A 27,758-nucleotide genomic window follows, 5' to 3' on the forward strand; every position below is an offset into this window, starting at 1 on the left:
GCAAAAGCTTATCCAATCCCTTCAGATGGTATTGACAAATGGTCATGTTTTTGATGTTGAAGCACAGGGACCAAGCGTTGACATCTGGGCAATACTGGATGTGACTACGAAAGGAGGAATAGAAACCATTGCGGGCAGCTTTCTGGCAGGCAGAGAGTGATGGACTACAGAGGAACCTATCGCTTCAATGTTAACGTCTTTCTCAGCTTTGGTGAAGGGTACGAATCTGTAAAGGTGAACTGACTGCTCCACAGTTGCTGATGAACCTTCTATGGGTTTTCATATTTCCAGCACTTGTAGTATTTTATCCCATTTCTCTTCTATTGGAGATACTGGAAAGTCTGCTCTGTATGTCTGACATTCTTTATATTTTTAATGCTTTCCCTGTGCTCTGTGTTTTTTTCTAATTCTGTAATTTATACTTGTTCCAGTGCTGGTGATAACTAATTGGACAGCTCTTTCAAAGGGCACGTATGGGCCGAATGGCCTCTGTTAATGCTCCATGATGCTATTTGCTGAGAAATGCAACTATATTTGAACAGAAATTACTACTCTTTTTATTTTGGTTGGATGTTCTTTCTCTCGTTTCGGGCACATTGCTTTTTGTAATATTTATTAACCATGTGCATAATATCTACTTCTTGAGGCTTGTTTCATTTTTTTAGAACATACTTGGGGCAGGATTTTGGTGCCGACATAGAGGTGGACAGGCAAGGAATTTCCCCACGCTGACCGTTGTACCATTTCCCTGCCACAGTCCCGTCTCCCGACCATTTTCCTGGAGGTAGGAGCATCCCAGAGGGCTAGAATTTTCCATTCAACCTGTGGTCACCCTCTTCCAACCCTGCCTCTCTCCCCTCCCCGTGGCATCAGGAGCACAGCAGAGGCTTGGAAACTGCCCCCTGGCAGAAAAGTGGGAAGAGGACCAGCACTCCAGGATCACCTTGAGGACCACCCTCCACAATGTCCCCCCCCCCCCCCCCCCCAACCCAAAAACCCTTGTAGCCATGACTCCTACATGGCCATAGCTGCAGCTTTAGAGCACCCTCTCCCTCTGTAATAAGTGGCCCCGCAGTTGTGGCTATTTCTTTCTTTTTGCCAGAAAGTTCTGAGAGAGTGCCTGAAGATGGAGGCACCGCCCATTTTCTCCCCCCTCTGCTGGAGGGCATCCTGTTGGCCCTTCAACTTCGAAAGCCTGCTTGCCATCCTTGCGTGAGTACACCCCCTGTCCAGTAAATTGCCTGTGAAAATTATGTCTGCTGACCCATTGCCGACAAGGCACAGGGTTGGGACCTGGACTTGATTCCAATGTCCGGGTTCCGATCCAAATGCAAAGTCCTGCCCTTGGTTTCAGTTGGTATTTTGTATGATGTTGTGAGTAATAACATGGCACCAATGTCTTTTCATTTGAACTTTGCCCTCAAATACTTTTCATGTATCTGCGTGTCAGAAAGTATACAATTTTTTTTATTAAACTTTTTTTTAAGATAAAATATTACCTTTTTTAATCAGTTTTGGTTTAGTTGTCTCTCACTGTTGGAAGTATAGAAATGTTCTGTCGATACTTGAAATCACAAAAGAAACGCAAGCAAACTTTGAGCTGGAGTCAATTCTTTTTTATTCATCTTTCTATCTATGACTCACCTTGATAGTTCCCCACCTATCTTGCTTTCAACTTTGACCTCCATATTTGTGCAGTTTAGGGTGTGCTACGTGGTTTAGTGCTTAAATTGAGGTACTTTTTTTCTTTGCATTGCTGCAGTACTGTCCTGTGTCACCCCAACTGCACTGGGAAATGTAGACTTACCAGGGAGCTTGAGTGGCTCAGTTGGTGGCTCTGAGCCGGAAGGTCCCAATTTCAATTACCCTTCCAGGCTTTGTTGGCCATTGACAACCTGCTTTGAACTACACTTATTCAATCAGCCTTCAAAATCCTTCCAACACTCCACACCATTTTTCCAGGGAGATATGAAGGAATATGGCTGAAGCCATGGGAAATTGCAAATGGAACGTAATTGCAGTCTCAGCCAGTTATTTGGTGAGCCCACACCTGGAATACTGTGTGCAGTTTTGGCCTCCATGTTTAAGGAATCATATACTTGCATTGGAGGCAGTACAGCGAAGGTTGACTAGATTGGTCGCTGGGGTGAGAAGGATGTCCTGTAATGAGAGTAAACCGGTTCCATATTCCCTGGAGTTTAGAAGAATGACAGTGAACTAATTGAAACATACAAGAACCTGAAGGGGTTTTTACATTAGAGACACGGAGTGGTTGTTTCCCCTGCCTGGGGAATCTAAAACATGGCACAATCCAAAAATAAAAGGCCGATCATTTAGGACTAAGATGAGGAGGAAATTCTTCACTAAAAGCGCTGTGAATATTTGGATTATTTACCCCAGAGGGTTGCAGATGCTCCATCATTGAACATATTTAACGTTCAGAAAGATGGATTTTTGGTCTCCCAAAGAATCAAGGGATATGGGGAGTGAGCGGGAAAATGGCGTTGAATCCGGAGATCAGTTATGGTCATATTGAATGGCGGAGCAGGATCACCAGGCTCAATGGTCCACTCCTGCTCCTACTTACGTTCTTGCATTCCTATGGATTCTGCCACCGGACCTATCATTTTAAATTACCAACATATTTTAAAGTGCTGATGTTCCATGTCTCAGTCAGTCTACAGGTGAAGGTGTACCAAAACAGCCGGCCATATGTTCAGCAAGTGCACTGTTCACTAATATAGCACCTATGAACAAAATGGAGCTGAACACTTGCCTGCAATGAAAGCTGCTTCTACAGTAACCAGCAAGAGGCTCCCTTCACTCTAAAAGGAAGAACTTATATTTGCATAACGCCTTTCACAACTTCAAGATATCCCAAAGCGCTACACAGCCCAGAAAATACTCTGGAAGTGTGGTCATTGTTGTAATGTTGGCAAAACGGGATGTCACTTTGCGCACAGCAAGCTCCCACAAATAACAATGTGATAATGACCAGATAATCTGTTTTCTTTTTTTAGTGATGTTGGTTGAGGGATGAATATTGACCAGGAGATGGGGGATAACTCACCTGCTCTTCTTCAGAATAGTTTTTTTTTAAAATTCATTTATGGCATGTGGGTGTCGCTGGCTAGGCTAGCATTTATTGCCCATCCCTAATTGCCCTTGAGAATGTGGTGGTGAGCTGCCTTGAATCACTGCAGTTCATGTGGTGTAGGTGCACCCACAGTGCTGTTAGGGAGGGAGTTCCAGGATTTTGACCCAGCGACAGTGAAAGAACGGTAATGTGTTTCCAGGTCAGGATGGTGAGTGGCTTGGAGGGGAAATTCCAGGTGGCGGTGTTCCCATGTGTCTGCTGCCCTTGTCTTTCTAGATGGGAGTAGTCATGGGTTTGGAAGGTGCTGCCTTATGTTATAACGCAGCAGATGATGTGTGCCAGGCAGATCGAATCCACAAGGGAAACTTGATCTTGCGATCAAAACAGTTTTGCAATTTGTATTTATTTTGAGATGCGTGCCCTGAATTCACAAGTAATAAGTCTACAAAGACTTTAATTTAAAAAAAACTAAATCAAGCATTTATTAACAAAAGAAAAGATTTCAAGCACATACATCGGTCTACAAATTACTACTATAACTCCTAAGACCCTAATTAATATGACTTCCAGTTGCATCCCTGTTAAGGCAACAGTAAAAAAAGATTTTAAACAGATCCAGCAAGTTAAACATAATACCCTGGACAGTGGAATTCAAAGTGGCTTTTCCCAGCTTCGGTTTCTGTAAACAGCGGCCTTAATGCACAAATATTGGAGGATTCTCACACTTCAGTTAGATCTTACAATGCCTTCCTCCTGACATTCTGCTTTTATATATGTTTCTCCCTATAATGTGTAAATCCCATTGTCAGTATGTCTTTGGAACTTTATCTTTCTCATAATATGAATATTTTCATGTTGCCACGAAATTGTCAATAACCCTTGAGAAAAATAAACACCTTCCTCAGCTTGCTTGTCTGGCTATTTGTAAACAGACTGAGGTCCCTTTGAAAATCAGATCCCTCTTTCATCTCTCAACAAATGCAAATTCCCTTTGCACGTTGCATGCTAAGTCCCCAACCATGTTTACTCATTAACATATTAAAGACACTTCTACACCTTACCTCTTTTGATAACTTCAACCTGCAGCCTGCTTGGCTACAAGATGTAATTAAATCACACAACCAGACACACAGCACAACCTCCCCATAAACCTACTTTGCACTAAACCTGAAAAATATTATGAAAATTATTATACTTTCGTGACACTTGGGAGACTTGGTATTTTATGCCCAGCTGAGAGAACAGACGATGCCTCAGTTTCACATCTCATTCTAAAGATGGCACTTCAGAAAGTGCACCACTGAAGTCTATGTTTTGTGCTGAAGCCTCTGGAGTAAGACTTAAACCCACAGCCTCCTGATCCAGAGGCTCAGAACATAACCACTAAGTCCCGGTTGCCATCACCTTGGATGTTTGTAACCGTTAGCTATGTGGCTGTAATTAAGTTTAAGCAGGCCTGTCCCTTTAAGGCTGCTGTCAAGGTACTACCTGAGGGTTCGTGATCTAAACAGAGACATGGTGAGTTTAAGTATTGCACTATTTGCTCATTGCAGCTTCTGTAGATTAGCAGATGAATGGAAATCTCTAGCTCGTGCCCTTAGGGATAAGGTTATCAAGGTCAGAAAAAAGACAGTAGGAATCTATTTTAAGTGTTTTTGATGTGACATCTGAAGCATATAGCGTGATTATCACGAGCTATGGAAATCATTTTAAAATTGTAGTTTCATTATTTCCAGCTACACAAATATAAATATTTATGAAATTATGAGATCTAATGCTTCAAACCTGCAACCAAATGTTTTTCATTTGCAATGTATTCTACAGTATTAAGAAAAGAGCTTGGAACATGACCATACATCAGCATACCTAGAAAGAAAGTGCATTTGAACTGTTATTGCCCGCGCACAGAATCGTTACAGTGCAGACGGAGGCCATTCAGCCCATCGTGTCAGCACCAGCTCTGTAAATGAGCATTTTCACCGATGCCATTCTTCTGCCTTCTCTCCATAATCCTGAAGATTGTTTCTTTACAAATAATCAGCTAATTTCCTCTTGAATGTCTCAATTGAACCTGCCTCCACCACACTCCCAGGCAGTGCATTCTAGACCCTAACCACTCGCTGTGCGAAAAAGTTACTTTCTCATATCGCCTTTGCTTCTTTTTCCAATGTCACCTCCTGTTCCTTTGCCAATTACCTTAATTCTGTTTTTTCTGGTCACCAGCCTTTTTTGTTGTTGGAGACAGTTTCTCTTTATTTGGAAACGGTTTCTACTTTGTTAGCACAGTATTTACATAAATACTGTGACACATGAGCAGGTCAGAGACTGGGAGTTCCGTGACGAGTGACTCACCTCCTGACTCCCCATAGCCTGTCCACCGCCTACAAAGCACAAGTCAGGATGTAATACTCTCTATTTGCCTGGAGAAATGAAGCTCCAAAAACACTCACGAAGCTTGACACCATGTAGAACCAAGCGATCTGCTTGATTGGCACCCCATCCATCACCTTAAACATTCGCTCCCTCGACCATCAGTGCACAGGCTGCAGTGTGTGCCATCTACAAGATGCACTTCAACAACTCACCAAGGCATCGTAGTCAGCACCTTCCAAACTTGCATCCTTTACCACCTAGAAGGACAAAGGCAGCGAGCGAATGGGAACAGCACCAGCTCCTTGTGTTCCTCCAAGTCTCCCACCATTCTGACTTGAACAAGTATCTCCGTTTCTTCATTGTCAATGGGCCAAATTCATGGAACTCCCTAAGAGTACTATGGGCGTAACTACACCACACAGATTGCAGTGGTTCAAGAAGGTGGTTCACCACCACCCTCTCAAAGATAACTAGAGATGGGCAATAAGTGCTTGGTCCAGACCTTCCATTCTCTGGTGGGCCGTATGGCAGAGGTACCCAGGAGATGCGCTGGGGGACCCCCTCTGAAGTCTCCACGCAAAGAGTGACCGGGAAGTTTCAACTTGCGTTGGGCAATTCCCCTGCATTTGGAACCTTCCGAAACTCCAATCCAAAGTCAGAGACTTTGGATGCTTCCAACTTACTGACCAGAATAGTTATCCAGGAAAAGTTAGAAGGATTAAAACCACTTCTAACTCCTGAGTAGCTATTGTACTGGACAGCCCCCTGACTACCATCCCCCACCCCACCCCGCTATGTGACTACTCCCCAACCCACTTTAACTCCTCACCCACTTATCTGCCATCCTACCCCCTCACCCACTTATACACTTGCCTTCTCTCCTAGTTTCTCAAAGTGGTTGGGACATTTAAACGTACCAGAGTATGGCAGCTAGCCCTGTTAAAAAGGGGGCATGGCTTTGTCTCCCCTGACGATCTTGCGCTGGACAGAAGGACCCCAGGAACAGCTATGCTGCACATTTCTCAGCGGGCCCGGGTTGGGAATCCAGGTGAGAAATGCTCAGCTCCAGCCTAAGGTGGGAAAACAAGTGTAAAGTGGCAGTCTGACGGTGATTGCCACTCCACAGAGGATTCAACCCTTTGTCTTGTCAGCAATGCCCCAATCCCATGAGTTGCTAAATAAAATAAACTATTACAACCCTTCATGATTGTGAATGCTAACAAATCTGCCTTCAATGTTTTCTCATGTACAGAGAGTGGGCCCAGTTTCTCTAATCTCTCCACAGAACTGAAGCCTTTCATCCCTGGTACCATTCCAATAAACCACCTCCCCCGCACACTCTCCTTGACACCCGTCTTAAAGTGTGGGGCCCAAAAATAACCCGGATTTGGGAATAGGGAGGAAGGTATCCAAGTTTGCAAACAAGGAACTAATTGTATGAATTGTGGAGGCCAAAACAATTTGCAAAAGCCTTTGGTTGTGGGAGTGTTTGAAACGGCGATTGATGCAGTGTAATGTAACAAAAAAATATGAAACTGAGCAAGAGTTATTAAATGAGCTGTTTAAATTAAAGAGGTAAGTTGGGAGATTAAGTAGGGAGTATGTCCATGGTAAGGGAATCTTAAAATTCAATCTAAAGTGGTTAAAAGCAAAGGTTTGTCAGAATATGGAATCCATTGGCCTGTAATCCTGTAAGTGCTGAACAAATTTAAGTGTTTAAAAAGGAGGTGGGGAATGAGGATATAAGGGGCTATGGCGAAAGTATAATAAATCTGATCCAACAAGGTGGAGTTTCCAAGGTGGGCAGAATGGGCTGAACTGCCTACACCCGATATTGCATGACAACGGTGTTCTGTTGTGGTGAACGCTACAAATATAGCCTCTCTGTAGGTGAGTGTTGGTTTGTGAAAGAACGGTCTGCAAAAATAAAAGGAAGTGAAATGGGAAGCGAGATGCTTGCATTCACTCTGCCAGGGTCACGCATTCTGCTTACTGTCACACAGAGACAAGTGATTAACAATATCACAGGCAACGCTACACTTGCGCCAAGGGTTGTGAACAGTCACCAAACATACCCAGGCTGGTTCACTCGATTCATGGTTTCTTAATGGTTTCTATGCACATTATTCAGGAATTGAATCACATTGTTTTTTGTGCCATTCAGTGATGTGCATTCAGCAAGTGCATATGTCGAGCTTGATACTGAGCTGTTGGTGGCATGATTAAGGTGTTTGCAGATGATGCCAAAACGGTCGTGTTGCTGATAGTGAGGAAGAAAGCTGTAGACTGCAAAAAGGTATCGATAGGCACAGGTGGTAAATTGAATTCAATCCGGAGAAGTGTGGGGTAATGCATTTAGGGATCGTGAACAAGGCAAGGGAAGTCACACTGAATGGTAGGATAATGAGAAGTGTAGAGGAACAGAGGGACCCAAGTGCATGTATTAGCTGAGGTATGGAATATAAGAACAGGGAGTTTATGCTCGAATGTATAAAACACTAATTAAACCATACATAAGGTACTGCTTGCAGTTCTGATCATCATATTACAGGAAGAATGTGATTGCACTAGAGAGGGTACAGAGGAGATTAACATGGATGCTGCCAGGACTGGAGAGCTTTAACTGTGAGGAAAGGTTAGATAGGTTGTTTTCTTTGAGAGTGGGTGCAAAGAGAACTCTGAGGCCGTAACCACCCCCTAGAAAAGCGAGTCCAAAGAGAACCCAGAAGCATTAACCACCTCTAGAGGAATGTGTGAAAAGAGAACCCAGAGGCAGTCAGCGGTACCAAGGAGAGCTACCCAATTCAGTCCAGCCTGTGGCTAAAGAGCGAAGCAACTGCGTTTTGAGAGATGTCAGGAAGATATAATAATTCTCATAATGTTATTGAAATTTATATTAAAATAGTGGTATCTGTGTGTGAGAGAGAGAGACCTAATTGGATTAAAGGCAGCTGGTCTGAAGGCTTTGATGTAAACATGGGGAAGTTTAAAATGTAAGGTGTAAAAGGACATTTGCATTTTTAAATGAACCAGGCTAGATTATTTTCAAAGGAGGGGTGAAATGTGTCACTAGCCATGTATAATTTAGAAACGGTGTGTTTATTTTTCCCAAAGATTACTGGTAAAACTTAGTGCTATGAGAGTTTTATTATCAGGAAGGTAAAGTCCAAAGGCATAGCGAAACAATGGAAATTTGCATTCAAAGGGGAAAATTATGTATAAAAGAGAGAAGGCTGTGTGCAAGAGTAGGCAGTCTAAGATTCAACAAGTGTAAAACACCTTCAGCCTGTATGTACCAAACGGCTGCCGCCAGGGACTGAAGTTAAGCGAACTCACTGTGAATTTGACTGTTCAGTGTATTGTTTACTTTGCCTGGGCCTTTTAAAATGTGTGTGTATTATTGTTGCCTTCACAAAAGTAAAACTGGGAGTTAATTAGGGGTTTAGAAGTTATTATAGTAGTAATTTGTAGACGTATATGCTTATAACCTTTTTATTAATAAATGTTTAATTTAGTTTATTAAGAACCTTTTAAGAATCAGTGGTCTTATTATTACTGAATTCAAAGCCCGCATCTCGAAACATACAAATTGAAAATTAGTTGTGACAGTTGTTTTCAAGTTTCCCTCCGGGATTTGAACAGCTCAGCATTTACCATCTGCTGTGTCATAACAGAGGAATTAAAATATAATATCACAGGAAACCAGATAATTAATTGATTGGTGAATATTTTGCTTGTTTATCTTCAAAATTCATGTATTAGTAGCTTTAAGGTTTCATTCGTTGTAGTAAGGTGTACAAGCAGTAGTAAATGTTGGGAGTAACAGTTTATTCATCATAAATTTCCTCTTCTATCCTAACTGGTTGTCCTGGCGGAGACTAGCTAACTTGACAGAGAAACCGGGATTAAATCCTGTGGTCTTTTTGGTATATATGCACCGGTATCTGTCCTAGCTAAGGCGTTTGCTGGAGCTGCAAAGAGATACACTGATAGAAGCTTACAGCAGAGAAGGAGGCCATTCAGCCTGTTGTCCTCATGCTGTCACTTTAAAAGAGCAGCTGTGCTTAGTTCCATACCCTTAATTCCCCCTTCCGCCTTTTTTATCTGTAACCCTGAAGTTTTTCATCCCCATGCACCAGTTTAACTCTCTCTTTTAAAATTATTTATAGAATCAGCTTTCACCACCTTTTAAGGTAGAATGATCCAAATCTTGATAACTGAGTGAAAATGTTTCTTCTCATCTCCCCTCTAGATCCCTTGCCTATGATTTTAAATCTGTGACTCCAGTTATTGACCCACTTGGTATTTATTCTACCAAAACCCTACCCCAACCTTGAAAACCTCCTAATAGGTCACATTGGTGACCTTCCCTGTTTCAGGAGGACCATTGTAACTTCTCCAACCTCTCCTTATAGCTGGAGTCCCACATCCCTGAAAACATCCTGGCAAGCCTTCTCCGAAAATAGAGCCATAGAGACACAGGAGACCATTTGTCCCATCGAGATCTCTGTAGAGCAGTCCAATTAGTCCCGTTCCCCTGCTCAATCCCCATAATCCTGCAAATTTATTTCCCTCAAATGCCCATCCAATTCCATCACTCTCATAGACAAGTTCCAGATCATTACCGCTTGCTGTGTTTGGGGGGAAAAAAAAGTTTGTCCTCACATCTTCCCCTGTGATGTCTTTCCCAAAACCTTTATTCTGTGTCCCCCTGATATCATTCACTAATGGGAACAGCTTGCTTTGTCTAAATCTTAAAAGTCATGTACGCCTCTAACAAGTCTCCTCTCAATGTCCTTTGCTCCAAGGAGAACAACCCCAGCTTCTCCAACCTAATTTTGTAGCTAAAATTGCCCACCCCTGGAACCATTCTGGTAAATCCCCTCGGCATCCTCTCAAGTGTGGTGACCAATACTGGATGCCGTACTCTTGTTGTGGCTCCCATAGGGATTGTTGGCTGGCCGGCTGGCTCAGTGCCTCTGCTGATGGCGTGGGTTATGTTGACAACTTGGCATGTAAAATTGGGATTCCAATATTCCACAGCCAATGTTTCAATAAAGACGGGCTTAATGGGCTCAAAGCAAACATGCTTCAGCCCCAATCCCATTGTCCATCCGAGCCTACTAAGAAGGACTAAGGATGAAATTTGTGAAGTGTGGCCCCTGAGCTGAAGTGAGGCCCTGAAAACAGGGATGTTCTTCCAGGTCGGAGGCAAACCAATTCAATGCATGCATTCCAAAAGGGGATTGAATGTATCCTTCACACCTAGTGCGAGAACTCCTCTCCCATCACTTCTAGAACTTGGGTGGAAGCCATTGCGTGACGCGGCCTCATCGACACTGGCTTTGAATTGTGAAGATGTGCATTGGGACTGTAAATGCTGACTCTGCTTTAAATGTGCCTAGTTGGCATATATACATCCACTGGGAAGTTGCTGCAGTTTTTAACAAAAAACCTGAAAACTTGAGTAAATTGAAATTTAAAAGGTTAAAAAAAAAAGGACTTACATGTAGACAACACTTTTCACGACCACTGGACGCCTTGAAGTGTTTTACAGACAATGAAGAATTCTTTGGAAGTGTAGTGATCTTGGAATCAAAGGTTGGAAGGAGAAACAGTAGCTGAACAATGGGCTACCTTCAAAGAAGAGAGAGTTCAGGCACAGTCAAGGTATATTCCCTCAAAAGGGAAATGTAGGGCAAACAAATCTAGAGCTCCCTGGATGACAAAGGAGATAGAAATTCAAGATAAAGAAGAAAAACTGTGCTTATGACAGGTGTCAGGTAGAAAATTCATTTGAAAACCAAGCTGAATACAGGAGGTTCAGAGGGGAGGTGAAGAAACAAATAAAAGAAGCATATGAGACTGGCAGCCAACATAAAAGGGAATGCCAAAGTCGTCTATCGGCACATAAATAATAAAAAGGTGGTAAAAGGAGTAGAGCCGATTTGGGGCCAAAAAAGGGATTTACACATGGAGGCTGAGGTATTAAATTATACTTTTGCATTTGTTTTTACCAAGGAAGAAGATGCTAACCAGGCCTTCATGGTAACATGGTAAAAGAGGAGGTACTTGAGACGCTAGAAGGCTTTAAAATTGAAAAGGACGTAGTATTGGATAGGTTATCTGCACTTAAAGTTGATAAAGCGCTGGGATTAGGTGAGATGTATCCAAGGATTTGTGGGAATGAGAGTGGAAATTGCAGAGGCACTGGCCGTAATTTTTCAGTCTTCCTTAGACTCGGGTGGTTCCGGACGATTGGAGAATTGCAGACATTATACAAAAAAGGGGATAAAGATAAGCTGAACAACTACTGGCCAGTTAGTTTAACTTGGTTAGTGGGGAAACTTCTAGAAACAATAATTCCAGACAAAATTAATAGTTGCATTGGGGGAGATGATGGTGTAGTTTAATATCACTGGACTAGTAACCCAGAGGCCCAGACTAATGTTCTGGGGACATGGGTTCAAATCCCACCATGGCAGATGGTGGAATATAAACTCAGTTAATAAATCTGGAATTGAAAGCTAGTCTCCGTGACCATGAAACTATCATCAATTGTTGTAAAAACCCATCTGGTTCATTACTGTCCTTACCCAGCCTGGCCTACATGTGACTCCAGACCCAGCGGCTGACTCTTCATTGCCCTCTGAAATGGCCTAGCAGGCCACTTAGTTCAAGGGCGATTAGGGATGGGCAACAAATGCTGGCCTTGCCAGCGATGCCCACATCCCATGAAATGCAGGTTAATTAAGGAAAGCTGGTGTTGATTTCTTAAGAGAAAATCATGTTTAATTAACTTGCTGGAGTTTTTTGATGAGGTAACAGAGAGGGTTAATGAGGGTAATGCTGTGGATGTGGTGTACATGGACTTCCAAAAGGCATTTGTTACAGTGCCACCCTTGGGAACAAACTTATAGCTTTGGAGTAAAAGTGACAGCAACAAGGATATGGAATTGGTTTAGTGACAAGAAACAAAGTGTAGTGGTTAATGGATGTTTTTTGGACTGGAAGAAAGTTTGTAGCGGAGTTCCCCAGGGGTCAGTGTTGGGACTCTTGCTTTTCCTGATACATATTAATAACCTAGACCTTGGTGTACAGGGAACAATTTCAAAATTTGTGAATGGTACAAAACTTGGAAGCAATGTGAACTGTGAGGAAGATAGTGTGGAACTTTAAAAGGACATAGACAAGTTGGTGGAATGGGTGGGCAGGTAGCAAATGAAGTTCAATGTGGAGAAACGTGAAGTGATTCATTTTGGTAGGAAGAACATGGAGAGGCAGTGTAAAAGAAAGGGTACAATTCTGAAGAAAGTACAGGAGCAGAGGGACCTGGGTGTATATGTACATAAGTCATCAAAGGTGGCAGGACAGGCTGAGAGTGCAGTTAATAAAGCCTACAGTATCCTGAGCTTTATTAATAGGGGCATAGAATACAAGAGCAAGAAGGTTATGTTGAACACAAAAAACTACTGCGGATGCTGGAAATCCAAAACAAAAACAGAATTACCTGGAAAAACTCAGCAGGTCTGGCAGCATCGGCGGAGAAGAAAAGAGTTGACGTTTCGAGTCCTCATGACCCTTCAGCAGAACAGGGTTCTGCTGAAGGGTCATGAGGACTCGAAATGTCAATCCTTTTCTTCTCCGCCGATGCCTCCAGACCTGCTGAGTTTTTCCAGGTAATTCTGTTTTTGTTAAGGTTATGTTGAACTTGTATAAGACCCAAGTTCGGCCTTAGCTAGAGTATTGCGTCCAGTTCTGGGTGTCGCACTTTATGAAGGATGCGAAGGCATTAGAGAGGGTTCAGAAAAGATTCACAAGAATGGTTTCAGGTAAACTTCAGTTACAAAGATAGATTGGAGAAGTTATGACTCTTTTCCTCGAAGAAAGAAGGCTGAGTGGAGATTTGATAGAGATGTTCAAAATCATGAGGGGTCTGGACAGGAGATAGGGAGAAGCTGTGAAAGGATCAAGAACGAGAGGGCACAGATTTAAAATATTAGTAAAAGAAGCAGAAGTGACTCGACTGGAGTGGAATGCTCTGCCTGGGAATGTGGTGGAGACTGGGTTCAATTGAAGCAGACAAGAGGGAATTACACTGGTAACTGAAAAGGAAGAATGTACAGGGTTACGGGGAAAAGGCAGGGAAATGGGACTAGGTGAGTTGCTCAGTCAGAGAGCTGGTGCAGATAGGATGGGCCAAATGACCTCTTCCTTCGCCATAACAACTGTGTGATCCTGCAATGTAGGAAATACGGCACTCAATTTGCGCTCAGCAAACTCCCACAAACAATGTGATAATGACCAGATAAACTGTTTTTTCTGATGTTGCTTGAGCGTTGCATATCTCCAAGTTGTAACTTAAAGTTTAAGTAAGTTTTATTTTTTCTGATTACAATCCTGTGAATCTCCTGGGGATGTTTTACTACATTAAAGGCGCTTTATTAAAGCATATTATTGCTGTTGTTGTAGTAAATCAAAGTGATTGTACGTTTTACCTTTCAGAGAATGATGACGGGTTCGATCTGAGTGACGCTTTGCAAGATGATCCCACTGAACCCTGGGGTACGTAATGATGGGCTGTGATTTAGTGAGGGTTTGATTGGAACTTACTAGTTCCACCAATATTTGACCAACATAGACAAGATTCAGGGTGGCTTCAGGGTGATGAAGGAAGCCACGCAGGGTATCAACAGAGCACATGTAGAGTGAAGTGAATGCCACTACTGAACCCATTTTTCCCTATTGATACTTTTAGCCACCCTAAGCCTTGCCTTTGTTGGTTAAATATTAGTAGAAGCATGCGGACGTTAAATTGAAGGCATTCTGACAGCTGCTTGGAAAGTGAACATTTGACCTGCATAATCCAGGCCTGAGGGGTCACAGAATCACAGTGCAGAAGAGGCCCTTCGGCCCATCGAGTCTGCACCAACAAGTGAGAAACACCTGACCTACCAACCTAATCCCATTTACCAGCACTTGGCCCATAGCCTTGAAGGGTCGCTTAGCTCAGTTGGCTGCATGGCTATTGTATGGTTCAGAATAACGGCAACGGCATGGGTTTGATTCCCGTTTCAGCTGTGGTAGACTTAGGACCTGCCTCCTTGCCCTGCTCCTGAGTGTGGAACGTAGTAGCAAATGACCACCAAGGGAATTAGGGAGGGTGGGGAAACAACCAGCCAAGGAAATGGCTCAGGATGAAGCATGGACTAGGACTCCCAAGTCCCTTTGCACTCCAGATTTCTGAATTCTCTCCCCATTTAGAAAATAGTCTATGCCTCTATTCTTCCTACCAAACTGCATGACCTCACACTTGCCCACGTTGTATTCCATCTGCCACTTCATTGCCCATTCTCCTAACCTGTCCAAATCCTTCTGCAGCCTCCCTGCCTCCTCAATACTACCTGTCCCTCCACCTATCTTTGTATCATCTGCAAACTTAGCCAGAATGCCCTCAGTTCCTTCATCTAGATCATTAATGTATAAAGTGAAAAGTTGTGGTCCCAACACTGACCCCTGCGGAACTCCACTAGTCACCGGCTGCCATCCTGAGCAAAGAAGTGGCAGATGGAATACAATGTGGGGAAGTGTGAGGTCATGCACTTTGGTAGGAAGAATAGAGGCATAGACTATTTTCTAAATGGGGAGAGAATTCAGAAATCTGGAGTGCAAAGGAACTTGGGAGTCCCAGTCCAGGATTCTCTTAAGGTTAACTTGTAGGTTGAGTCGGTAGTTAGGAAGGCAAATGCAATGTTGGCATTTATTTCTAGAGGACTAGAATATAAAAGCAGGGATGTGCTGCTGAGGCTTTATAAGGCTCTGGTCAGACCACATTTAGAATATTGTGAGCAATTTTGGGCCCCGTATCTCAGGAAGGATGTGCTGGCCCTGGAGAGGGTCCAGAGGAGGTTCACGAGAATGATCCCAGGAATGAAAGGCTTAACATATGAGGAACGTTTGAGGACTCTGGGTCTATACTCGATGGAGTTTAGAAGGATGAGGGGGGATCTGATTGAAACTTACAGAATACTGAAAGGCCTGGATCGAGTGGACGTGGGGAAGATGTTTCCATTAGTAGGAGAGACTAGGACCCGAGGGCACAGCCTCAGAGTAAAGGGAAGACCTTTTAGAACAGAGATGCGGAGAAACTTCTTTAGCCAGAGAGTGGTGAATCTATGGAATTCATTGCCACAGAAGGCTGTGGAGGCCAGGTCATTGAGTATATTTAAGACTGTGATAGATAGGTTCTTGATTGGTAAGGGGATCAAAGGTTACAGGGAGAAGGCAGGAGAATGGGGTTGAGAAACTTATCAGCCATGATTGAATGGTGGAGCAGACTCGATGGGCCAAATGGCCTAATTTCTGCTCCTATGTCTTATGGTCTTATGAGTAGACAATGAGCCAAGGACCTGTCTTTGGGCAGAACACTCACAAATGAACAAATCCCGTGCTGATGGTCGCAAGTGGAGAGACTGATAGATGGTGACATTGGAAAAGGAAAGTGGTGTATCACAGAGCAATTCACGACTCCTGAGGCCTTTGGAAATCCTGCCATTCAGTAAAATTGAAACTATTATCATGTTGCTGTCAGTTATCGGGTAAAGCACTGCTCCTTACTTTAGATGTCCAAACCTTACAAATTGGCTAATATCACCTGTGGCAGTTTGTAATTAGTCATGTCAACACCATGTCGGCCAGTTGTGAGCAGCCGCTGGTAGTTTTGTGTTTATGAGTAAGTTTGGTTGCGGGCCATTTTACAGCTAGCGGCACAGTTATTTCACAGTCTCCCTGAGGTATCATGCCCCATGCGAGTCTTGCATCTCTTAACACAAAAGTTTATATATCTCTCTTTGTAAATGTGGCTACATGGTTCTCAGCAGGTGGGTGGAGAGCGCCTCTTGTGCCCAACCTGCTTTCCCACCTGTCCATTTGGTTTTCTCCCTCCTTCTCCTAAAAACGCCCACTGATCAGATTGTCACAGGAAACAAATTATGGCATTATCGTAACTACTGGTTTGGTTGGGTGGGGGGGAAGGCAGTAAGGAAAGGAGAAGTGGGGGAAGGAGGAGGAGTGGTGGAGGAGGGGAAAATGGTGATGGGGGTGGGGAGAAAATAACTGTGTGGCACCTGCCACTAAAATTCAGAGTGGCAGCAGCAACATATTAATCAATAAAAGTTGTTGAAAAACGCGTCAGATATTTTGCAAAGAATCTTCTTAAAGGACACCAAATAAATTTCATGTAATCCTCAGCAACCCTGGAAGACGATTGTATGTGGCTGGGTAGATGGATCAAGATTAAAAATAATAAACATAGGGAAATTGTGTTGATGTCAAAATAACGACATTAGGACAGTATAAACATATTGAACTGAAACTCTCAACTTCCTGCACCCATTCATATTCAAGAATTGGGAATGTGTATCATATTCTAAAGAGGGAAGGGTAGCTAGTGATTGCTATTGGTACTGTTGTTTGGCTAATTGTTGTGGATGGATGAGGCTGGCTGATGGTGGTAACTATTTTTTTATTTTTTCACTGGATGTGGCTATAGGCCAGCATTTATGCCCATCCCCTAACTGACCTTGGGAAGGTGGTGGTGAGCGGCCTTCTTGAACTGCTGCAGTCCCTGTGGTGTAGGTACACCCACAGTGCTGTTAGGAAGGGAGTTCCAGGATTTTGACCCAGTGACAGTGAAGGAACGGCGATATATTTCCAAGTCAGGATGGTGAGTGGCTTGGAGGGGAACTTGCAGACGGTGGTGTTCCCATGCGTCTGCTGCCCTTGTCCTTCTAGATGGTAGTAGTCGTGGGTTTGGAAGGTGCTGTCTAAGGAGACTTGGTGAATTGCTGCAATGCATCTTGTGGATGGTACACACTGCTGCTACTATGCGTCGGTGGTGAAGGTCATCAAGGAGAAGCTCAACACTGTCCAGGGAAATGACATCATCTTGGGGATGTCCAAGTCCTGGTGTAGGGAGTGCCTACGGATCTCCGTCGTGAAACCATCAATCAGCTGTAACATCATCCAGTTGGAGTATTCATTGCGGTATTTGACATAATTGATTAATGTTTTGCTGCTGCCACTCTGAATTTTTGTGACGATTGACACATGGACATTTTCTCCCTGTCGCACCCACCCCATCCCCACCCAATAGATATGATAGTGGTGGATGGGGTGCCAGTCAATTGCTGACTGGCTTATGGTTTGGCCATTAGGCTCTTGTGGATGAATACATGAAGCTGAGAGCAAGCCTGCCTCACACGTCAGGGCACCTTATCTAAAATTACCACTGTACTACTGGGTAAAACTGAAAGTGTAAATCAGTAAGTTGAAATAACTGTAACCATTTATTTTCCAGATGACAATGATGAGTTTGATCTCAATGATGCTCTCGAAGATCATTCTACTAAAGCCCCCCGTATGTATTGATGAGGAATGTTTTTAGAGAAAGATTTGGTTGTTTATAGATGAACACTAGTACTCGGATTCTTTGAAATGGTTTTTATGTTTAAACATATCTAAGATGTTTTGCACAATAAGTTAATTTTGAAGTTCTGTTACATGGGCAAGTATTTTCTAAGTTGATGAGAAGACAACTTAAGTCTTTGATAGAGATTTTATTTGGAAGTTTTCATGCTTGCTGACCCTGTTGTTGATGTTTTACTTCGAGGTTAAGCCAAGAAGGGAAGCTCTTTTAGGAATGCCTGCACATACGAACGCACGAATTAGGGGCAGGAGTAGGCCAATTGGCCCCTCGAACCTGCACCACCATTCAATAGGATCATGGCTGATCTGATTGTGGCCTGAACTCCACTTTCCCACTTACACTCGGTAACCTTTGACTCCCTTGTTAGTCAAGAATTTATTGCCCTAAAAATATTCATTTGACCCTGCCTCCACGACTGTGTGGGGAAGACAGTCCCAAAGACTCAGGACCCTCTGAGAGAAAAAAATTCTTCTCATATCCGTCGTAAATGGGAGCCCCTTATTTTTAAACTGTATCCGTTAGTTCTAGTCTGTCCCACAAGGGGAACCATCCTCTCAGTATCCACTCTTATCAACTCCCTTCAGAACCTTATATGTTTCAATAAGTTCACCTCTCATTCTCCTAAACTCCAATGGATACAGGTCCAGCTTGATAACCACAACATCCACCCACCCCCACCTCCCCCACCTCATCCCATGTTTGGATAAGGCTGTATTGAGGTCAGGAGCTAAGTGGCCCTGGCAGAACACAAACTGAGCATCGGTGAGCAGATTATTGCCAAGCAAGTGCTGCTTGATGGCTCCTTCCATTACTTTACTGATGTTCGAGAGTAGACTGATGGGGTGGTAATTGGCTGGGTGGGATTTCTCCTGCTTTTTGTGTACAGGGCATACCTGGTCAATTTTCCACATTGCTGGGTAGATGCCAGTGTTGTAGCTGTACTGGAACTGTTTAGCTAGAGGCATGACAAGTTCTGGAGCACAAGTCTTCAGTAATATTGCCAGAATGTTGTCAGGGCCCATCGCCTTTGCAGCATCCAGTGCTTCAGCCATTTCTTGATATCATGTGGATTGAATTGAATTGGCTGAAGACTGGCATCTGTGATGCTGAGGACCTCTGGAAGAGGCCCAGATGGATCATCCACTCAGCACTTCTGGCTGAAGGTGGCTGCAAATGCTTCAGCCTTATCTTTTGCACTGATCTGCTGGGCTTCCCCATCTTTGAGGATGGGGATATTTGTGGAGTCTCCTACTCCTGTTAGTAGTTTAATTGTCCACCGCCATTCACGACTGGTTGTGGGATCGCTTAGCTCTATCACTCGCAGTGGGCACAGAAAATTCTGCCCTGTGGCTTTATTACCAGATTGTTTACGGGTGATGGCAGCGTAGTGGTCATGTCATAGTGGTAATCCTGAGACCGTGACTAATGTTCCAGACACAAGAGTTGAAATCCTATCATGGCAGCTGGGGGAATTTAAATTCAATTAATTAATAAACCTGGAGTAAAATGCTAGTCTTGTTAAAAATGATTGTTGTTTTTTTTTATATAAGAAAATATCTGGTTCAATAGTGTCCTTCAGGGAAGGAAATCTGCCATCCTTACCTGGTCTGGACTACATGGGCTCCAAACTCTCAGCAATGAGGATGTCTCTTAACTGCCTTCTGAAATGGCCCACCAAGCCATTTGGTTGTATTAAGTCCCTGCGGAAAGTTTGGCTTACCGCTGCTTTCTCCAGGGCAATTGGGGATAGGCAATAAGTGCTGGCTTTGCTGGCAATACATACACACACACACACACACACACACACACACACAGAGACACAGACACAAGAACGAATAAAAATTTGGAAATAACGATGCTTACCATTTCCTTTGGACACTCTGAATCGTATTCTCGGTCGATCTGAACTCTGATTCTGATCTCAGGTATCTTTTATGATTGGCAGCCATTTAGTTGGAATCAATCAGATCCAAGAATAACAGTCCCCAACAACTGGGCAGATGTTAAATTTCTACATCAAAGATTGACGATCTAAGTAACCCTCTTAATTTTTAAATGATGTAATGGCAAGTTTTCAGGAGCAAATTGAATTAACTATTAACATTTACTTTCCAGGTAATGATGATGGGTTTGATCTTAGCGACGTTTTCAAAGATGATCCCATTAAACCAGCAGGTGTGTATTGATGAACCATAAAGCCTTCTAGCGTCTCAAGTACCTCCTCTTTTACGATGGCTTGGTTAGCATCTTTTTCCTTGGTAAAGACAAATGCAAAAGTATAATTTAATACCTCAGCCATGTCCTGCCTCCATGTTTAAATCCCCTTTTTGGCCCCTAATCGGCTCTACTCCTTTTACCACCTTTTCATTATTTATATGCCGATAGGCAACTTTGGCATTCCCTTTTATGTTAGCTGCCAGTCTCATATGCTTCTTTTATTTGTTTCTTCACCTCCCCTCTGAACCTCCTGTATTCAGCTTGGTTTTCAAATGTATTTTCTACCTGACACCTGTCATAAGCACACTTTTTCTTCTTTATCTTGAATTTCGATCTCCTTTGTCATCCAGGGAGCTCTAGATTTGACTGATTACAATCCTGTGAATCTCCTGGGGATGTTTTACTACATTAAAGACAATTTTTTAAAAGCACGTTGTTGCTTTTGTTTTAAATTTAAAGTGATTGTACGTTTTAACTTTCAGAGAATGATGACAGGTTCGATCTGAGTGACGCTTTGAAAGATGAACCCTGGGGTACATAATGATGGGCTGTGATTAAGTGAGGGTTTGATTGGAACTTACTAGTTCCACTAATATTTGACCAACGTAGACAAGATTCAGGGTGGCTTCAGGGTGATGAAGGAAGCCACGCAGGGTATCAGCAGAGCACATGTAGAGTGAAGTGAATGCCACTACTGAACTCATTTTTCCCTATTGATACTTTTAGCCACCCTAAGTCTTGCCTTTGTTGGTTAAATGTTAGTAGAAGCATGTGGACGTTAAATTGAAGGCATCCTGACAGCTGCTCAATAGATATGATAGTGGTGGATGGGGTGCCAGTCAATTGCTGACTGGCTTATGGTTTGGCCATCAGGCTCTTGTGGATGAATACATGAAACTGAGGGCAAGCCTGCCTCACACGTCAGGGCACCTTATCTAAAATTACCACTGTACTACTGGGTAAAACTGAAAGTGTAAATCAGTAAGTTGAAATAACTGTAACCATTTATTTTCCAGATGACAATGATGGGTTTGATCTCAATGATGCTCTCGAAGATCATTCTACTAAAGCCCCCCGTATGTATTGATGAGGAATGTTTTTAGAGAAAGACTTGGTTGTTTATAGATGAACACTAGTACTCGGATTCTTTGAAATGGATTTTATGTTTAAACATATCTAAGATGTTTTGCACAATAAGTTAATTTTGAAGTTCTGTCACATGGGCAAGCATTTTCTAAGTTGATGAGAAGACAACTTAAGTGTTTGATAGAGATTTTATTTGGAAGCTTTCATGCTTGCTGACCCTGTTGTTGATGTTTTACTTCGAGGTTAAGCCAAGAAGGGAAGCTCTTTTAGGAACGCCTGCACATACGAAGGCACGAATTAGGGGCAGGAGTAGGCCAATTGGCCCCTCGAACCTGCACCACCATTCAGTAAGATCATGGCTGATTTGATTATGGCCTGAACTCCACTTTCCCACTTACACTCGGTAACCTTTGACTCCCTTGTTAGTCAATAATTTTTTGCCCTAAAAATATTCATTTGACCCTGCCTCCACAACTGTGTGGGGAAGACAGTCCCAAAGACTCAGGACTCTCTGAGAGAAAAAAATTCTTCTCATCTCCGTCTTAAATGGGAGCCCCTTATTTTTAAACTGTATCCGTTAGTTCTAGTCTGTCCCACGAGGGGAAACATCCTCTCAGTATCCACTCTTATCAACTCTCTTCAGAACCTTATATGTTTCAATAAGTTCACCTCTCATTCTCCTAAACTCCAATGGATACAGGTCCAGCTCGATCAATCTTTCTGTATAAGATAACCACAACACCCACCCACTCCCCTCTCCCCCACCTCATCCCAGGTATTAGTCGAGTTAACCTTCTCTGAACTGCTAATCCAATTTATTCTTTCTTAAATAAGGAGACCAAACGGGTACACAATGCTCCAGGTGTGGTCTCATCATTGCCTTGTACAATTGTAGCAAAACATCCCTACTCTTACTGCAACAGTCCATTTGCCTTCCAAATCGCTTGCTGTAACTGCATACTAACTTTTTGTGATTCACATACCAGAACACCCAGATCCCTCTTGAAAGGGACTTCAAGCATCCTCCGATCCCGCAGCGACCACATGAGACTCGAGCTTCTTTCACCGATTTTATTCAAGCATGCAGGGGAGACTGTATCCATACAAGATGGGTACAAGCTCCCCGAATGATTACATTTCCTTGGAGTTATACATATGAGGAGAGGTTGAATCAGTTAGGATTATACTTGCTGGAGTTCAGAAGAATGAGGGGGGATCTCATAGAAACCTATAAAATTCTAACAGGACTAGACAGGGTAGATGCCGGAAGGATGTTCCTGATGGTGGGGGAGCCCAGAACCAGGGGTCACAGTCTGAGGATATGGGGTAGACCATTTAGGACTGAGATGAGGAGAAATTTCTTCACCCAGAGTGTGGTAAGCCCATGGAATTCGCTACCACAGAAAGTAGTTGAGGCCAAAACATTGTATGTTTTCAAGAAGGAGTTAGATATAGCTCTTGGGGCAAAAGGGATCAAAGATTATGTGGAGAAAGCGAGAGCAGGCAATTGAGTTGGATGATCAGCCATGAGCATAATGAATGGCGGAGCAGGCTCGAAGGGCCGAATGGCCTACTCCTGCTCCTATTTTCTATGTTTCCCTTATCCTATTTGCATGCACCAATGATCAATGTCTACACCTCATTTATCCACACAATTAGTTTCGTCTATCCTATTCATTCACACACGTAACCAGTTTTGTCTATCCTTTTATCTTTGATGTGTATGTGTTTTAACCTCGTTACAGGACCCAAGCGTTTTCACACATGCTTAGTTTGGTCTATCCTATTATCTTCGAAACATTCGTACGTGATCACATTATCTACTCCTATTCAATGTATACACACAGTCCTTGATTCTTATCTGGTCCAGACTATGACTTGTGGTTTATCAAAAGCCACCTCTTTGTTTATTGTATTTGGTTTTTAACTCTTTCACCTTCCTCTTCACTCTGTACCACCAAGTTCTGCAATATCTCTTTATTTAAATCATATGCTCTGTTTCATTCTTCCTGCTGAAGCGGACAAGTTCACATTTTCCCATATTAAATGCCATCTGCCAATGTTTTGCCCACTCATTTAAACTATCTATATCCCTTTTCAGGTTCCTTATGTCCTCTTCACAACTTCCTTTCCTACCTGTCTTTGTGTCATCAGGAAATTTAGCCAACATTCATTTGGTTCCTTCATCCAAGTCATTGATATAAATTGTAAATAGTTGAGGCCTAGTACTGATCCCTGCGGCGCTCCACTCGTCATACCTTGTCAACCCAAAAATTAACCATTTATGCCTGCTCTCACTTTCCTGTTAGCTAACCTAATCCTTTCCTATGCTAATATGTAACCCCCTATGCCATGAGCTCTTATTTTGCATAGTAACCTTTGATGTGTCACTTTCGCAAATGCCTTCTGGAAAGTTAAGTACAGCACACCCACAGGTTTCCCTTTATCCTCGTTGCTTGTTACTTTCTTGAAGAACACCAATAAATCAGTCAAACCTGATTTCCCTTTCACAAAATCATGTTGACTGCTTGATTGCATTGAGATTTCCCAATTTCCCCAAAGCCTCCTTAATACTAGATTCCAATATTTCCCCTATGACAGATGTTAAGCTAAATGGCATGCAGTTTCCTGCCTTCTGTCTCCTTCCTTTCTTGACTAGAGGATTCACATTTGCTATTTTCCAATCTGATGTGACCTTTCCAGAATCTAGAGAATTTTGCAAAAGTAAAACCAATGCATCTACTTTCTCAGTGGCCACTTCTTTTAAAACTCGAGGATGAAGTCCATCTGGACCTGGGGACTTGTCAGCTTTTAGTTCTAATAGTTTACTGAGTAACTTTTCCCTGGTGATTGTAATTGTTTTAAGTTCCTCCCCCCCCCCTTTCACCTCCTGATTCACACTTATTTCTAGGATGTTATTTGTACCCTCTACAGTGAAGGCAGACAGCTGTGTGTAAGCTTTAGCCTAGAAGTGAAAGGTGAGAGAATGAAAATTAAAACAGGCCGTGCACTGACATTCAGAAAACCATTAATAACCTTACCAGGTCAGGAAAGATAAGAAGGTCCATCTGCTCCTGCTAAGATTTTGCTGTATGAACAATTTTGACTGTTAAAATGAGCTAGAATCTTATTGTACAGAAGGAGGTCATTCAGCCTATACTGCTTGTGCCAGCTCTGTGAAAGTACTGTTTAATTAGTCATCTCCTTCCTTGTGGATCTGTAAATATTTCCTTTTTGAGCAAATGCCCAATTTTCCTTTGATGGTCACTACTCTCACCGTGTTGCAGCTGCTTATTCTAAGCCCCCCTATGTTGGCGTGATGTCCTTTGTGGTCTGGGTTTTCGTTTTATATTAGTTCCTTGGATGTCGGTGTCACTAGCTAGTCCAGCATTTATTGCCCATCTCTAATTGCTCTTGAGAATGTAGTGGTGAGCTGCCTTCTGGAAGCGTTGCAGTCCATGTGGTGTAGGAACACCCACAGCGTTGATAATGGGGGATTCAGCGATGGTAATGCCATTCAGCGTCAAGGGGAAATGGATAGATCCTCTCTTGTTGGAGATGGTCATTGCCTGGCACTTGTATGGCATGAATGTTACTTGCCGGTTGTCAGCCCAAGGCTGAATGTTGCAAAGGTCTTGCTGCACATGGACACGGACTGCTTCAGTATCTGAGGAGTCATAAATGGTACTGAACATTGTGCAATAATCAGCGAACATCCCCGCCTCTGACCTTATGATGGAGGGAAGGTCACTGATGAAGCAGCTGAAGGTGTTTGGGCCTAGACACTCCCCTGAGAAACTCCTGCAATGATGTAATGGAAGTGAGATGATTGACCTCCAACAACCACAACCATCTTCCTTTTTGCTAGGTATGACTCCAACCAGCGGAAAGTTTTCCCCCTGATTCCCATTCATTCCAGTTTTGCTAGGGCTCCTTGATGCCACACTCAGTCAAATGCTGACTTTATGTTAAGGGCAGTCATTCTCACCTCATCTCTTGATTTCAGCTCTTTTGTCCATTTTTGGATAAGGCTGTATTGAGGTCAGGAGCTAAGTGGCCCTGGCAGAATACAAACTGAGCATCGGTGAGCACATTATTGCCAAGCAAGTGCTGCTTGATGGCTCCTTCCATTGCTTTACTGATGATCGAGAGTAGACTGATGGGGCGGTAATTGGCTGGGTGGGATTTCTCCTGCTTTTTGTGTACAGGGCATACCTGGTCAATTTTCCACATTGCTGGGTAGATGCCAGTGTTGTAGCTATACTGGAACAGCTTAGCTAGAGGCACGGCAAGTTCTGGAGCACAAGTCTTCAGTACTATTGCCAGAATGTTGTCAGGGCCCATCGCCTTTGCAGCATCCAGTGCTTCAGCCATTTCTTGATATCATGTGGATTGAATTGAATTGGTGGAAGACTAGCATCTGTGATGCTGAGGACCTCTGGAAGAGGCCAAGATGGATCATCCACTCAGCACTTCTGGCTGAAGGTGGCTGCAAATGCTTCAGCCTTATCTTTTGCACTGATCTGCTGGGCTTCCCCATCTTTGAGGATGGGGATATTTGTGGAGTCTCCTACTCCTGTTAGTAGTTTAATTGTCCACCGCCATTCACGACTGGTTGTGGGATCGCTTAACTCTATCACTCGCTGCCTCTGCTGTTTGGCACACAAGTAGTCCTGTGTTATAACTTCACCAGGTTGACACCTCATTTTCAGGTATGCCTAGTGCTGCTCCTATACCATCCTGATCTCTTCATTGAACGAAGGTTGATCCCCTGGCTTGATGATAATAGTAAGAGTGGGGAATGTGCCAGGCCATGAGGCTACCAATTGTGGTTGTACATAATTCTGCTGCTGCTGATGGCCCACAGTGCCTCATAGATGCCCAGTTTTGAGTTGCTAGATCTGTTTGATTTAGCACAGTGCTAGTGCCACACAACATGAAGGGGATTCTCAATTTGAAGATGGGGCTTTGTCTCCACAATGACTGTGCGGTGGTAACCCCTACCAATACTGTCACAGATAGATAGATCAGCAACAGATAGATTGGTGAGGACGAGGTCAAGTAGGTTTTGCCCTCTTTTTGGTTCCCTCACAACCTGCTGAAAACCCAGTCTAGTGGCTATATCCTTTAGGACTTGGCCAGCTCGGTCTGCAATGGTGCTACCAAGCCTCTCTTGGTGATGGACATTTAAGTCCCCCACCTCCTGTGCCCTTGCCACCCTCAGTGCTTCCTCCAAGTGATGTTCAACGTGGAGGAGCATTGATTCATCGGCTAAAGTGGGGTGGCTTGGGTGGGGTGGGGGCAGTAGGTGGTAACCAACAGGACGTTTCCTTGCTCATGTTTGACCTGATGTCATGAGATCTCTTGGGATCCAGAGTCGATGTTTTGGACTCCCAGGCCAAATCCATCCCAATTGTATCCGACAATGCAGCCACCTCTGGTGGGGTTTGTCCTCTTGGTGGGACATGGATGTTGATGGTGGTGTCTGGGACATTGTTGGTAAGGTACGATTCCATGAGTATGACTATGTCAGGATATTACTCAATTAATCTGTGGGGTAGCTCTCCCAACTGTGGAACAAGTCCTCAGATGTCAGTAAGGAAGACTTTACAGAATCAGCCGTTCTGGATGTGTCATTGCCATTTCTGGTGCCTAGGTCGATGTCGGGTGGCCCATCAAGTTTCATTCCTTGTAGACTATATAGCGGTTTAATACAACTGGTTGCTAGGCTATTTCAGAGGGAACATTTCAGAGGGCAGTTAAGAGTCAGCCACGTTGCTGTGGATCTGGAGTCACATGGAGGCCAGACCAGATAAGAACGGCAGCTCTCCTTCCCTAAAGGAGATTAGTGAACAAGCTGGGTTTCTATGACAATCGACAAAGGTTTCGTGGTCACTATTAGACTAGGTTTTAATTCCAGATTTATTAATTGAATTTTAATTCCCCAAGCTGCTGTTGACGACTGGAAGCCGCTGCTGCTTTCTTTTACCTATTTATTATATTCTTTACTTTATGTTTGGATGGCAGCTTATCCCACCATTCACATCTCCTAGAAACTTTGTTTCTTTGCTTGGACCTTAACACTCCCTTTGGCCTTGCACAATGAGAAGTTTTGTCCTTTAATCTCTCCTGCCCTCCAAGCGAAAATAGACCTTTCCTTAAAACCTATTACATTTCTAACGTATCCCTGCCCTGAAGGATCACAGACCTGAAAATGTTAGCTCTGTTTCTGTCTCTCCACAGGTGCCCCTTTACTTGTTGAGTGCATCCTCCATTTTCTGTTTTTATTGTAGTTAAACTGGTAGCAGTTGTAGCTCCACAGCTGAGATCATCTAATCCAGCGCAGAGCAGGACTGTCTTGGTGTTTTGGTTGAAAGATTGTAGCTTTACAAATGTAGGCGTAGAGAGACAGGGAGAGTGAGAGAAAAGGTGTATTCAGATAGCGTAAGTCTTACCCGTAATATCGGTAAATCTGAGCTTGGCCTGGTCACAGATTCT

The 27,758-nt window shown here is 43.3% G+C and overlaps 1 protein-coding gene across 5 annotated transcripts in view; it reads left to right on the forward strand.

Moving 5' to 3' along the window:
* The window catches only part of LOC144682597 (uncharacterized), a 48,563-nt gene that overhangs the window by 3,570 nt on the left and 17,235 nt on the right, over nt 1–27,758 (forward strand). For 3 of the 5 annotated variants that reach the window (XM_078545077.1, XM_078545081.1, XM_078545078.1), the window contains exons 2-5: nt 13,976–14,035; nt 17,829–17,888; nt 20,073–20,132; nt 21,191–21,250. In XM_078545077.1, coding sequence (XP_078401203.1) covers nt 13,976–14,035; nt 17,829–17,888; nt 20,073–20,132; nt 21,191–21,250 — 240 coding nt within the window. The remainder of the gene's footprint in view (nt 1–13,975; nt 14,036–17,828; nt 17,889–20,072; nt 20,133–21,190; nt 21,251–27,758) is intronic. The other 2 variants (XM_078545080.1, XM_078545079.1) reach the window with 2 other exon arrangements.

This window comes from Cetorhinus maximus, chromosome 7 (assembly GCF_964194155.1).
Source record: "Cetorhinus maximus chromosome 7, sCetMax3.hap1.1, whole genome shotgun sequence".
NCBI lineage: Eukaryota > Metazoa > Chordata > Chondrichthyes > Lamniformes > Cetorhinidae > Cetorhinus > Cetorhinus maximus.